Raw genomic sequence first — 14,545 nt, forward strand, 5'->3', positions numbered from 1 at the left:
TGAGAAAAGCTTCCCCCCCCCCCCCCACACACACACAACAAGAGGTGGTTTCATCTCTGCCGCCCTTTGATTTTACATTGCAAATGAAACAATGCTTGGAAAGATGCAAATCGGAGTGGAAATAGAGGGAAATGCTCCTCACTAAAATAAGCCCGGGTGGGTGAGTGTGGGACCCAAAAGGTCACCGTGCACTGTCCCGGGGAGCACACAGCCATCCTGCTTCATCCCTCGGGCTCAGCAAAACGAATTGTGTCCGTGGGCAGCGCAGTGTGTCCGTGTCTTTCATGGGTTGGTGTTGAAGCAGATGAGCTGGAAAAAGGGCTGTGGGTTTCCTCCCGCTCCCCCCTGCCCAGAGCTGTCTGTGTAATGGAATATAACGCCTTGCTTTATGAACAGGTTGTTGATCTGCTGGATTGAAGTTGTGTCGTGGGCACGGTGGGGATGTTGGGTGCGTGGGATGAGGGAGGAGGGGAGCGGTGCTCGGTGGGTTGGGCTCGTGCTGAGGTTGGCTTGGAGCCTTGACACCTTTAGAGGTGTTGTGGGCACGTGTAAGGACTTTGGGGTGGAAAGAGATCGCTGTTGGTGCTGGGATGGATGTTTCAGTAGTGTAGTTGAGCATTTCCAAACTGAGACACCCTGAAGTCAGGCTGAAGGTGAAGGGCAGCTCCTTGGGCACAAAGCCCCACATGTGAGCCTGGCTTGGGGCAAATTCTGAGCCCTTCCATTTTGGGGAGAGCTGTGTGCTTTGTTTCTTAGACCCCAAGGAGCTGGAGATGAGAGGCACATGGGGTCCTCCCAGAGAGGCTGGGGTTGAGGGACGTTGGTAGAGTCCTCCTGGAGGGGCAGGGGACAAGGGTAATGAATAGGGTCCCCCTGGAGAGGCTGGAGATGAGGAGATGACGTGGATAGAGCCCTCCTGGAGGGGCTTGGGATGGAGGGGATGTGGGTAGTGTCCTCCTGGAGGGGATAGAGATGAGGGGGCATGGGTAGGGTCCTCCTGGAGAGGCTGGAGATGGGGAGATGACATGGATAGAGCCCTCCTTGAGGGGATGGAGAAGAAGGGACATGAGTAGGGTCCTCCTGGAGAGACTAGGGAAAAAAGGACATGGATATGGTCCTCCCAGAGAGGCTAGGGATGAAGGAAGGGTCTTTGTGGAGAGGCTGGGACAAGGGACACAGGCAGGTTTGTCCCACGGACTGCTGGCCTTTGGGAGGCTCCGTGTTGTCCTCTGTCCCCTTTCCATGTTGTCCTCCGTCCCCTTTCATGCCACTCCTTTGTGGTGTTGTTTGGCCATGGCCGGCCCTTTGTTTTTACAGCTGCTGGAAGTGTTTTGAGCTGGAAGGTTTATTTTCTTCCCTCCGCTTGTCGTCACAGGTTTGTTTTCTTTCTCCCCGTGGCATCTCGTGGCCGTGCTGGGCTCTGGGAAGCCCGGCTCCTCCCGGCTCTGCGAGGGAGGTCCGCGGTCTCACTCGGTCTGGTTGGCTTTCATTCCTTCCATGGGATGACCCCGGATGGAGTGGCCTTTCTCCTCCGGGCAGAAGAGCCACGCTGCAGCATTTTCTCACTGCTGCATCTCCCAGCCTGAATTAGGGCTGAACTGGGGGCAAACTCACTCTGCTCCCCATTACCTCTTGGTGACGGGGTCCCCATCCCTCCTCTTGCTTCCATCACCATCTCCCAGACCATCTTCCAAAAGACTGTGAGTACTACAGTGCCTCTTTCCCCCCCTCTTTCTGCCTTTGTTCTGTCTGTAGGTTTCATATCTCTCCTGCTTTCTCTCCATTACTCATCCCTTGCCCAGAGCCAATGGGACGTGCATCGCTCCCCCTGCCCTTCGTGGTACCTCTCCCATTTTTTCCCCAGCCCCAAATCTTTCCTACAATCCTTCTCTCTTTGTGGACCAGGCAGAAACTGCTGAACCAGAACCCGCTGCCGGAGCAGCTGCTGAGCACAGGAATTAAAGAGCACCGAAGGGGTGGCATCAGCTTTTTTTGTTTTTCAATCCAAATGATCCCTGAGCGCTCCTTTGGGGAGGGGGAGGTGGCACCAGGGTAGGGGGTGGCTTTGGGTTCTTGGGGCTTTCATCATTCCAACTAAAGAGCTGAAGGAGAAGGGTTGGGTCACCCCAAATCTATGGTTTGGGGGGAACGGGTCTCAGAACTGCGTTGATTTGTGTTGACCCATCCAACATCCTTTTATCAGACAGTCCCCAGCGATGGGTTTTGGGGTTGTGGATGGGATCCACTGACATTTTGCTTCCCACCAGGCAGTGTGGACCTTTTGCCCTCCCTTTGCATCTGGGACCTCTGCAGCCAAGATGTGGTCGTTTTAGGGCAGCACAGGGTGTGAATGGGAGCTGTGCCCCTTGGGCACGGGCTGAGCGTCCCGAGCTGCCCTCCAGGTGTTCAGCACTGCTCACTGTGGGTTTATTTTGTGTCTTGGGGACGGAATTGTTTTCTCCAACGCCGGGAAAAGGAAGTGAACACATTGTATAGTCCCATCCACAATCCACGTCCTGTAAACAGCCCACGACTGCCTTCCCTTCCAACCTGTTTGTTCCTCTGTGGGGAGGATGGGGCTGGTAAATAAACAGGGACACAGGGCTCTCCCCCGGCGGGGGCTTCCCCAGGATCCCAATGGCTCCTCAATGGCCGTGGGATTTTTCTGCTGCCGGGGACAAAACAGCTCCTCTGGTTTGCCTGGGACTAAAGCTAATTACTAGTCGACTAATTTTATTGATTTCAAATCCCTTTTAGCGGAGATTTTGCCGTGGGGCTGATCGCCAGAGCGATTAGGACGCAAAGCAGCTTAATTTGGAAGTGTTTATCAAGCAGCCTTCTGTCACCTCTGCTTCAAATCAAATCAGGGTGGAGCACCGTGGCTCTCTCGGTGGCATCCCACCTCCAAGGGTCGTGTTTGCCCTTCCCATCCCTACAAAAAAGCCACAGTGCCCTCTGGTCATGCCCTGCTCATCCTCCAGAGGCCTCAGCTCAGGCTCAGCGTGGACGAATTGCTTCTATCCACAACGAGAGCTCGGAGAGGGTTGTTGTCTATCAGCTCTTCTGTGCCACAGAAATCGTAAAGGATAAAAACCCCACAACTGTCTGACAGCTACATCTTATTCTATTAGTACGTTTTAATTAGAACACGAGCAAGAAATGTGTTATGAATATTCATGCCCAGGGTTATTAAAATGCACAATTAATCTGCGCGGTTTTTTAATAACTGTATTAATGGAGAGAAGGAGGTAGCTCCTGTTTTCCACTTGTTTTCTCAATTGTGAAGCGTGCCCCAACCTGCTTGGCTGCAGCAATGGAAGTCAGCTCCGAGCAGCTGCGTGCACATGTGGGTGTCCATGCACCCCATGCTGGGGGGGGGGGGGATGGGGGCAGCTCAGAGCACTGCGGGGCCGTGCTGCAATCTCTTCACTGCATTGCATTTGGGGTGGGTTTTGTGTTGGGGGTTTTTATTGATCTGTTTTGCCCAGAGCAGGTGGGTGCTGTTCGAGAAGCACCTGCTTTTTTGGCCGACCTTCGGGGATGCTCGCGGGTGCAGCAGAGGGCGTTTGCTGCCAGATTTGAGCGCGTTGCTGGTAGGAGGGGAGGGAGGAGCAGCAGCAGCACGGTGCTGAGCGTGGGACAGCTGCCAGGGAGTGAGGTGGGCAGTGTGCTTCCTGCTGGCTTCGACCCACGGGCACCTGAATCCTCCCAGCACCCGTGGGGTGTTCTGCACACACGTTCTGGCGACGGGGTGAGGCCTAATGCTGGCCCCACGTTGGCTGTGGGGTGGCTGTCGGGGCTCCTTCTGACCCCTGTGCCGTCCCTGAGCTGTGCTTTGTTTGCTGGTTGGGTGGTAGAGTGAAAGCATCACTTGGGTTGGTCATAGAATGGCTTGGGTTGGAGGGGACCCCAAGGATCTTCACGTTCCAGCCCCCCTCCCACAGGAGGGGCCACCAACCTCCAGATCTGGTACTGGCCCAGGTTGTCCAGGGCTCCATCCAAGCTGGTATTGGACACCTCCAGGGATGGGGCACCCACAGCCCCTCTGGGCAGCCTGTCCCAGCACCACACTGTGAAGAACGTCCCCCTGACATCCGATCTAAACCTCCCCTCCCTGAGCTCAAAGCCATTCTCCTTTGTCAGATGCTGACTCCCCTAATACAGGGCGTGAAGGTGGTAAAGGGACTTTGGTTGTCACCAGGGCTGGCACCTGAGCCTCTCAGGCTCAGCTTTGGGCACCAAAACGCTGCTCACCCCGTTCCTTGGGGGCACCTTGGAAAGGAATGGGAATATTTCAAGGTCGGTTTTTTTTTTTCTGTAGGATTTTGGGCAAAAGATTTGTGCTGAGCTTCCAGGCACCCAAAGTCCTGCATTGCCCCACTGGTGCTCTGGCATCACTGGCTGCTGCCATCGGGGCTTGGCACTGTCCTCGTGCCCCCAGCATGTGAGAGCTGAGCAAAGGGAAGGAGCAGCTCTGCCTCCTGATCTCCACTGGTGTTTGCGGGGGTATGCAGATGAATTGCTTTAGAAAAACACATTAGCAAAGCAAAAGTTTATTCTAGGAAGTAGGAGGTGGGAGAATTGGCAGTAATTCTCCCTAGTATCCAAGGTATTATTAGAGGCTTATCCCTGCTCTGCACAGTAATCACATTGGAAATTTTTGATTAGAAAACAAAATCTAAATGAGAAGTATGAATATTCATTAGGTGTGGAGATTAATATGCATAATTATGCAAATTAGACAGCAATTAAACACCAATTCTCTGGGGAAATGATTAACACAAAGGCACAGAAATAGAAGGATGTAATTTGAAAGAAGTTTCTGGTTAAATGAACAGTAAGGGGAGCGGAGGAGACGAATACCCGCCGTGTTTGCCATAATAATCAGCTTTGCTCAAATGGAAGGGCCCACCCCGGCTGCACCCCACGGACCCCCACACCCCACAGCTTCCAGGGTCGGGGGAGCCCTGCACGCCCCATTGAAACGGATGGGAGGTGTGGGATGGGGACGGGGCTCAGGGCATGAGCTCACACCTTGCTGGGGCTCTGCAGCCCGAGAGGAGCTGGCAGCAGATGAAAGGAAACCGATTCCTACCGCGAGAGCATTGCAAAACCCTCCTCTTGGTCCGCTGCCATTACGGACTGAACCACCTTGACAAGAGAGGGGCTTTTGGAGGGCTAAAAATGACACGGGTGAGAGCGTGCCGTGCTCAGCCCCACGGTGCCACCCCCCCCCCCTCCCCCCCGACCTTCACCTGCAGGAATACAGCAACTCAAAAATATCCACGAGCCCCAGGAACGCACCCCCAGCCTCCCATTGAGGCTCTTGGATGGAGAACCATCAGGCAGCTCTTGGCACGCTGCTCCCAGCAGCAAAAATCAGCAGCGGGGTGGGGGCAGTGGGTTGTTGATTTGAAGCAGTCTCGGATGCACGCTCCCGGGATGAAGCAGAGTCACAGTGCTCGTTTCTCCTCTTCCCCACCTCCCTCTGAGTTCTGAAACGTTTCCAGACTGCGGTGGGGTTCGCTTTGAAGCTGGTGGGATAAACTCCCAGCTGAGCTGGGAAGGTGGGGATGGAGAGGGGAGGATGGGTCACGCCGAGTGGAAGTGGTTTATTAATGAAAATATCGTTTTGTTTGCAGAAGGAAGAGTTAATTTTGCGAGAACACCTTTGAGGCTTTGCTGATAAAGCAAGAGTAACCTTTGTTCTTCCTGTTTTTCGGTAGGTTTGGATGAAAGACCAGGATCGGGTTCCTGGGGAACGGGAGATCAAAACAGCTCCACGTTTGACCAAGGAAGGGTAAGGATGGAGCACAAACACTGAGCTCAAAGGAAAATAAACGGGGCTGTGCCGTGCCTCTGAGAGCACGGCTTTGTGCCCAGGTCAGCCCTGACCCTGAAACCACCTTTTTTTGCCCCATTTTGGGCCCAGTTTCTGTTACTGGAAGGGGGTCAGCAGGCAGAGGGGACCCTCCCCCATCTCTCCAGGCTTTGCTGCCCGGAGGCTTCTCCTCCAAACCCTCATGCAGACTTTCAGCCCCCATTTTCCCCCCTCTCCCTGTGCTCACATTTGGGTGTGGGGAGAAGGGGGCTCGTTGCAGTGGGGTGGGAAAGGTCCCCAAATCAGAGTGAGGTTGGGGAGCAGTGGAATGCTTCAGCATGAAGGAGCCAAAACTGCATCAGCACAGAGCTGGGGCCTGAGGAGGAGAAGAGAGAAAAGACATTAACGTAATTGAAATGGCGTTTTTTTGACAGATGCTCATGTTTTAATGGCTTTGTGTGATTCGTTTTCACTATGGCACCGTTCCCTTCCCTTAGGTCAGCGGTGGTGGAGCAGCACTGTGTCATTTCTCATTTTTATAGGGCTCCTCTTCCCCTCTGCTTCCCCTGGCTTGGTGGCGGGGAGATCTGGGGCTCTTTGCTCCTCACCTGGTGGGCACTGAGCTGCTGAGCAAGGGCAGAAACTGATCAGGAGCCGCCAGCACCCTGTGGGTCCCTGCTTTGGTGCTGTATCCCCTCCAAATGCCACAGCCTCCCTGCCACGAGTCATTTCTGTGTCCTCTTCACGTGGTGCTTTTGACTTTCACCCTTCCCACTGCTCCCTGGCAGCCTGGCCTCTCTGGATCAGGTCTGTGCAGAGCAACTGATGCGACTCTGAGGCTTAGCAGGTCCTTTGGTATCTCCAGAGGGTGCCCATCAAGTAGCAGCTTGAATCTTTCCTCCTCCTGTTGCATCAGGCAGCATCCCACCACATTAAAAGGGGCACACATAGGTACACACAGCTCAGCATTTGGCTCAGCATCTCTGATGATCACTGTCTGTGTCGCTCCAGCAGAGCTATGGTGAAGGCCCCCACTACGGCGAGCACCGGGACCTGCCGTCACACAACAGCTTGTCTTCATCTCCATTCCTGGGGCCTGGACTAGTGGGTGAGTGCCTCCTGCTGCCTGACACTGCGGGCTCAAAGCAGGGCCAGCCTAACAGCAGCACACGCTTCCTGGGAGCATTTGCACTGGCCAGCATCACTGCTGCTCAGAGCTGTGGTTAGAGCATCACGTCAGGACATCGTGTGCACGGCAGCCCCTGTATTTATAGGCACTGTTATTTTTCCCTGTTTTACAGTAGCACTCGAGGGCAGTAGCAGAGATTGATGCTGGCTGCACTGGCACAGGAAGGACTGAGTTTGCTCTCAAGGAGCTGCTAATCAGGGTTGGAAAGGTGTGGAGAGGGGGACCATAGGCACAGCTCATCCTTAAGGTCTCACAACATGCCCATGGGGGGCTTTGCCATGCAGCCTTGCTTCCCCAGGCTGTGTGATCCCTGCAGAGAGCTTCCTGCTCCTGTGGTGGGATCTGGGGAACCTTGTCTTGTGTTCTGCCCAAGCAGAGCCCACTCTGTCCACCCTTTCTGCCCCCTGTGCCAGGTGGCATGAGGGACAGCACGCCTCACCGTGCCTGTGACGATGATCCTGTGTGCAGCACTTTACCCGGCTCCTTCTCCCTTGCAGGTGGAAGGAGAGATTAAGAGCAGAAAATATCCATCCTGAAGGACTTAGAGAGCTGTAATGGCATTAAGAATTGGGGTTAGTCCTCCCCACCTTTGCCCACGCAGTGGTGGGTGGAACCCTCTGGTTGGAAGCAGGGGAGTGAGAAGGGGGCAGTTGGGTTTGAAACAGAAAATCCCCACTGGGCACGGTGGTTCCTCCTCTGGAGGAGGTCAGAAAGGGGAAGAAGAGCAAGGTGGCACTGGGAAGTGGCTGTCAGCACGCTTCCTCCTCCTGCCTGTGTCTGGGGCACAGGGCTGACTCTCAGCCCTGCTTCATTTGATTGCCCTTCACCTTCAGAAGACGGCAGAGCGATTCTGAGCAGCTCCCATCCCTGCCCCTCTGCGAGGGAGGGGATTCCTTCTTGTTTCCTACCCCGGGAGAATGTAAGCAAAGCAGAAGCGATGTTTCTTCTTAAGCCAGGGGAGCCTTTCTGTCATGCAGCAGGGTTTGTTGGGGCACAAGCAGGGGCAGGAACCCTCCCATGCCGGGGGCAAAGGCAGCCCAGAGAGCTTCAAGGAGAGAAGGAGCTGCCTGGGGAGGAACACAGCTTTCCCCTTTGATGTGTGCAGGGAGAGGACACGTTTGGCTTCTCCTCAAAGCCAGGACTCCTGGAGTTTGCCAGGCAGCACAGCTGCCAAGATGTCCACTCCCCAGCAGAGCCTCTGTGCCCCAGTGGGTGACATCCTGCTGTCACCCATCACCCTGCGCTGTCCCCATGAGTGGTGGCAGTGCCCAGGGCACACAGAGCCACACCACCAAAACAGGAGCTGGGAAAGAGCAGACAGGAGGGGTGGGGGCCTCCTGCCATTTCAAAGTGGCTTTTGTTCCTAAAATTGCATGTGGTTGAAGGAGAAAACACCAACCCCTGGAGCAGGCTCCAAAATAAATAGGTAGGTTTTGCTTCGCCTCTGCGCTCTTGTGCTGAGAAACGGCGGCGTGGAGGAAGACCACAGGTGGGGTTTTCTCTTCCTCTTTACCAAACTGCTGCTGAAAACTTTTCAAGTGGCAAAATCTTCAAGGGAAGATGAGAGGGTCAGAAAAAAAAATCAGTCTTTTTGCATAGGACTGCAGTAGCAGAGTGGGAGGGAAGCGTGAGCTTTGGAGATGTCACCTCCCTGTCACCACACCCAAAAGGTCCCCCCTGGGTGGCACGAGGTGGTGCGGATGGGTGATGAGGGAGGAGGGGTCTTTTTGTTTTAAATCACCCATCTTCAAGATCAGTCACTCTTTTACCATTCCCTTTCGGCGGGGGGTGGGTGTCTATGAGGGAGAGAGATGGGAGGGGCACTGATAAGCCATAACAGATTTCTTTCTAGTAATTCTTTCTAGTAATTAGCTTCTTTTCAGAGGAGTGTCTCAATAATCTTGTGTGCACTGTGAGCTGCTGTGGGTTATGTCCTTCCTGGACAATACTTTTACTCCGCCTGTGGACGGAGCTGGTTGCTGCTCCCCTGATTTTTGTTACCATGTCCCTCCCTCCCTCCTATCCCAGCCTGGACTTTGCCTCTCCTTTCTCCCTTGGATGAGTTCTGATGGAGTTATCAGGGCTGGGGTGATGCAGGGAGCCCTGGGAAGTACCTGGGTACCCAGGGGGTGTTGGCCGAATCCATGGGCAGCGTGCATCACCTTGCCTTGCACGTCTGCAGCTGGGCTTTGTTTCAGGGAAAGAAAAGGCAAACCCACAAGTTTGCACACTGACACTGCCTGGGTTGTTGGAGGGCAGATGCTCATGCTCAGCCCCAATGTCTCCCCACCAGTAGAGATCCTGGTGTCCTGATGTAATGATTTCTTCCCCAACTTTCCATACTGTCCACCTCAGTACTGTCAGAACAGCAGGATTCAGTCTCTTGGAGGTGATGTCTGGGGACATTCCTGGCGTGTTGCACTGAGAGCTGCTTCCATCCTCTGTGCTGCCTTGTTGGGGTTTAGTCCCATTTCCTGCCCAATGCCTCTGGGTTGTGCCAAACCCCGGAGCAGAGAGGTCTGCCATCCCTCCAAAGTTTGGCATTCCTCAAAGTTCACCATTCATCCTCTCTTCCATTCCTTCCTCTCTGACATTTTTCCTCTCTGCCACCCCTTCCTCTCTGCCATCCCTCCCTCTCTGCCATCCCTCCCTCTCTGCCATCCCTCCCTCTTTTCCATCCCTCCCTTTCTCCCATCCCTACTTTCTGCTACCCCTCCTTTCTGCCATCCCTCCTCTTCTGTCCTCCCCTCTCTGCCATCCATCCTCTCTTCCATCCCTTCCTCTCTGCCGTTTTTCCTTTTCCATCCCTCCTTTCTGCCATTCCTCCTCTTCTATCCCTCCCTCCCTCTTTTCCCTCCCTCTTTTCCATCCCTCCCTCTTTTTCATCCCTCCCTCTCCCATCCCTCCCTCTCTCCCATCCCTCCCTCTTTTCCATCCCTCCCTCTCTCCCATCCCTCCCTCTCAGCCACCCCTCCAGCCTCATTTTCTTAGCAAACAAAATCCACAATCTCCTCAGCAGAGATATTCCCCTCTTTCCCCCTTTCTGCACCATCCCAGTGCAGGGCTGGGGGATGCTGCTCTCTCTGAAGTTCCTCCCACCCTCACACTGCCTCTGATCAAAGCACGCAGCAGATTGCCAGTACCAGGCACGCTTTTGCTCCTGACATGAATCAAACGAGGCACAAAAGAACAAACATCAGATGAAAGCAGCAGGTTCGGGGAGAGGCACTGAGCTCACACTTGTCCTATGGCCGAATGCTTTCCGTGGTGGCTTTGGGATCGGGGTACCCTCGGGTGGGTGGGGACAGCAGTGGGTTTGCAGCACAGAGGGCTGCAGGTTGCTCGCCCTGGTTTCCCTCTGGTTCAGGTCCCCATCCCCCCCCCCCCCCAATGACACAACCCGCGGAGCTATTTGTGTCACGCCGCAGCAAATATAGCTGCTAAGCTCTTTTAGAAATTAGGTCATTTAAGAGATCTGTCCTCTGACATCCTGACCTTTGTTTACTTAATGTTTAAGCCCCTGCAGCGAGGCGGCGGCGGGGCCCCACACATCTGCCCATCGGGGTGGGGGCAGCGGGGCCGGGCTGCAGTCACCGCTGTCCCTTTGGGGCTCTCAGGTTTGGCAGTGCAGCTCAGGGAGAGCTGAGCTCACATTCCCTGCAGTGCTGGGGGCTGCACACCGAGCTGCCCATCACGTTCCCATCGCTGGGGGGTGACTTGGGGCAGTTTTCTCCCCACTGTCTTCTGCTGCTCCCCGAGAGCTCCTGGCCCCGGTGTCGCCCCGGTGCATCAGCCTGCATCTTAGGGCTTTAGGTTAAGCAGATTGGCCCAATCCTCCCCTGGCAGTTCTGCTCGTTGCAGCAGCCTGCAGGCAGGATGCCACTGCCCCGTTTTGGAGAAGGGATGTCCCCGTTGTCACCATTTGCATCCGTGCATGTTCCCCACACCAGGATGGGGCTGTCCTGCTGGTCACGACCCTTTGGTCACCATCTCCACTTCTCCAGCAGCACTGCTGTTGCTTTGTGCTGGTGAGGGAGGGGGGATCCCACCCCCCCAGCACCCATGGGTGCTGCGTGCTGGGCAGAGAGCTAACTCAGGGTGGAAACATTTCACTGTGTGTGCTGGGTTTCTTTTGATTTTCTTTCTTTGTGCTTTTTTTCCCCCGTGCCAACAGCGTTCTCAGTGCCCTGGGGGGGCGCTGAGCATCAGTAGAAGGCATCGTGGGTGCACGGGGTGGGTGGGGGGCACAGGGGACCCCGTGGGCTGGGGCTGAAGCGAGGGGCTGGAAAGGAGAGGGAACTATCCCGTTGGAAAGCTGAGCCTGCAGCAAAACAAGGGGCAGGAAATAATCCACGAGGGGTGGGAGCAGAGCCCCACGGAGATGGGGGTGTCCCATTGTATGGGAAGCACGTGCAGCCCTCTCCTTCCCTCCTGGCTCTGGGACCGCTGCGCCTCTGCCAAACTCAGAGCTTTTCCTTTTAATACGTCTGGAGGTTTGTGTTGTGTTGGGTGTGTGTGTGTGTGTGTGTGTGTGTGTGTGCTCTGGCCTCCAACTGCCAGTTTCCATGGCCACGAGCACTTCCCTGGTTTGGGGTTTTGCTGTTTGTGGACACTTCAAGGCGCTGCCGTGCTCGCAGCGAGCTGCTCCACGCTGCTCTCAGCTGCTGCGCACCCGGGGAAGGGATGGGCACGGGGCTCTGCTCCCCCCTCACACAGAGCACCTCTTCTGTTTGTTGCCCACCGTAGGGAAGAGCAGTGAAAGAGCCTCGTACTCCACGTTCGGAAGAGACGCCGGGATGCCAGGGCTGAGCCAGGTAAGGGTGGGACGCGTGGAGATTTTCGCTTTGTGAGCCCCTGGGGGTGAGCAGCGTGCTGGCAGCTGGCAGCTGGCTCCTGGCACGAGGTCCCGCGAAGCTCAGAAGGGGCTGTGCAGTGTTGGGGGCTCAGGGGAGGAGCTGTCGCATTTGGGATTGGGGTCGGGGACTTCCCCATCCCACCGCCAGCCTTGGCACTGCTGCTTTCCCTGCTCCCATCCTGTGGGGCTGCTCCATCCGTAACGCCAACATCCATCAGCTCAGGCTGCAGGGAGCAGGGGGCACGTGCTGCAAACAAAAGGGAGCAACCCCCTCCCCCCCCCCATGGCCAGCACCTCAGAGCTTGCCAAAGGATGAACCTGTGCCATCACTTTGGGGGGGGGCAGTGTTTGAGTCCGTGGCCGTTCAGGTTGTGCAGCTCATGCTCATCTCTGCAGCCAAGGTTGGGGGGGGGGACACAGCTCGGGACCAGGGAGCAGAGCACGGCGTTATCCACAGCCCTCAGCTGGACAGCTTTTCTTTTCCTCCACGTCCACACACATTTACGTGTTTTAATTTTACACAAATTTGTCATAATTTCCTCTTCTCTGAACTGAGGATGTTTCCTTTTGCTGAAACAGCTGTGCTGGCTGCCCGTGCCAGAGTGGATTTAATTTACCACTGAAGCTGCTAAAATAAAAACGGGACAGATGCCAAGCCAGGCTTTTTAATGTGATGGTTTTGCTGGGGTTTTGTGGGGGGGGGGGGGGGAGATATAAGGTAACAGACACGGGGTGGGTAAATGGGGCTGCAGGCATGCGGGGCTGGATTGGGTGGCAATGTGGGATGGGGGCATTTAATGTGGAGGGGACACCAACCCCTCTCTTCACAGTGCTGTCTGTTGTTGGCTGCGGGCCTCCCTTTTTTATTGTGGGGTGGGGCGGGGGGGGTCTGATCTGTTTGGGTGTTTTGGTTTGCCCCCAAACTGTCCTCGAAATGCCTTTGTTCCTCCCCACACCGCCCTAGCTGAGGCAGAAATCTCAAGGAGCATCACTCGGGGTGAGGGAAGGGGCAGAAAGTGCCCAAACCTCAGTGCCCCTGGGGGGTACCTGCCCACCCCCATCCCCTCCCCGCTCTGCTCCTGCTCTGCTTGGCCACGGAGCGTTGGGCTCAGAGGTAACATGACCGGTGGAACAGATTGCAGGAATGTCACCAGCTGTGAACACACAGCTCCTCTTTCCCTCCCCGACCCCTTTTTGGAGGAGGCCGTGCTTTTTAAGAGCAGCACATTTTTCTTCCCCGTTTCTCAAAAGCTTGAAGCCCTCCTTTCTTTCAGCTCGGCCCCTGAAGGTGCTTCAAAGGGAGCTTTTGTGGCTTGGAGGCCCTTTGCCATCCCTGTGAATTCCCTATAAAGGCACAGGGCTCGGTCCCAGGGCCAGCAGTGGGGTCGGGCTGGGTGCTGTCTCCCTGAGCTTCCCAACATCCCAGGGTCAGCCCGGATAAAGCTCAGCACATGGGCTCCCCCAAACTGTGCACCAACAGCACCTGCTGAGTGCATCCCTGGGCTGCAGGGAGAGCACACAGCATGAAAACCCCTTTTCTTACAGCACACACATCTTTCCCCCCCCCACCCCAGCCCCTGTGTTTACACGTTTATTTCTCCCCCTGGCCCCTGGGCTCGTGGCTTTCCCTCCTGGCTGACTTTCTGCAGAGGTGCTTGAAGGCATCCTCACCCGGAGCTTTTCCCCCCTCTCCTTGTTTGCAGACTGGTTTCCTGCCCAGCGAGATGGGGATGGCGAGTCCGAGCACGCTTTCCCCCACTGGAGTGAAGGGGGGGTCTCAGTATTTTTCTTACCCCAGCAATCCTCGCAGGAGAGGCGCAGAGAGCAGCATAGGTAGGTCGCTTTTGTGTCACACTGCTTCGGTTCTGGTGGGTGACTGCAGGGTGAGCTCTGCCTTCAGCAGCGCTCCCGCTCCGTGGGCTCACCTGGCTGCACATCTGGCATCTGCTTTTTATTGGTTATTTGGTTTAATATACCCTCCCCCCCCCCAAAAAAAAAAAAAATAAATAAATGGGAATTTGGGCTCTCAGTCATTTGGAATTTCCTCTTTTCCGGTAAATGTCAGGTTGGGTTACAGATGCAGATGGCTTGAGGTTCTTCTATAAACACCTCAGGCCGCATCACACGTCAGTGGTCGTTCCTGGAAAACCTGGGGCTGCTCTGGGGAGGGTGTGGGTCCCCATGGGGGCTGCGGTGTGCCCGCCCCCCCAGCCCTGTGCCCAGCTCCTTGTGCATGTCAGCATCCTCCTGAAAACAGGGCTCTGTGCTGGTGACAAAGGGTAAGGTTGGGTGCAAATCCCAATGACAAAGCCCAGTTCACCAGAATTTGTGTTTTTTGTCATAGTTCCTCCCCACGCCCCCACCACAGTCTCTTTTTTTGTCTCTATTTTGGGCTTTCCCCAACAAACGAAACCAGAAGCGACCCGGTGCTGCGTGTTCCTTCCAGTGCTTTTCAGAAAAAAAAAAAAGGGCATCCACTTTGCTCTTACCACGTTAAAACGGTGCTGGTCTGCGCTGCCAGCCTGGGAAGTGATTGCTTTTTGCCTCAGTTTGTTCTGGGATGATTTTTTCCTTTCCCGTGCACTGCCCCTCAGCGGGGCTTTCCTTAACTGTGAGCTGAGAAACATCTTGTAGGATGCAACTGACGATACAGTTAGGGGTTATGTATGGGGTGATGAGC

General features: G+C 55.3%; 1 protein-coding gene across 9 annotated transcripts in view; it reads left to right on the top strand.

Moving 5' to 3' along the window:
• TCF3 (transcription factor 3) overlaps positions 1–14,545 on the top strand; it is a 50,167-nt gene that overhangs the window by 23,460 nt on the left and 12,162 nt on the right. For 7 of the 9 annotated variants that reach the window (XM_065745892.1, XM_065745894.1, XM_065745895.1 and 4 more), the window contains 4 exons: positions 5,727–5,800; positions 6,833–6,929; positions 11,757–11,824; positions 13,569–13,698. In XM_065745892.1, coding sequence (XP_065601964.1) covers positions 5,727–5,800; positions 6,833–6,929; positions 11,757–11,824; positions 13,569–13,698 — 369 coding nt within the window. The remainder of the gene's footprint in view (positions 1–5,726; positions 5,801–6,832; positions 6,930–11,756; positions 11,825–13,568; positions 13,699–14,545) is intronic. The other 2 variants (XM_065745893.1, XM_065745901.1) reach the window with 1 other exon arrangement.

Source organism: Cyrtonyx montezumae, unplaced genomic scaffold (assembly GCF_038088225.1).
Source record: "Cyrtonyx montezumae isolate F1298 unplaced genomic scaffold, pur_monq_1.0 scaffold_39, whole genome shotgun sequence".
Taxonomy (NCBI): Eukaryota; Metazoa; Chordata; class Aves; order Galliformes; family Odontophoridae; genus Cyrtonyx; species Cyrtonyx montezumae.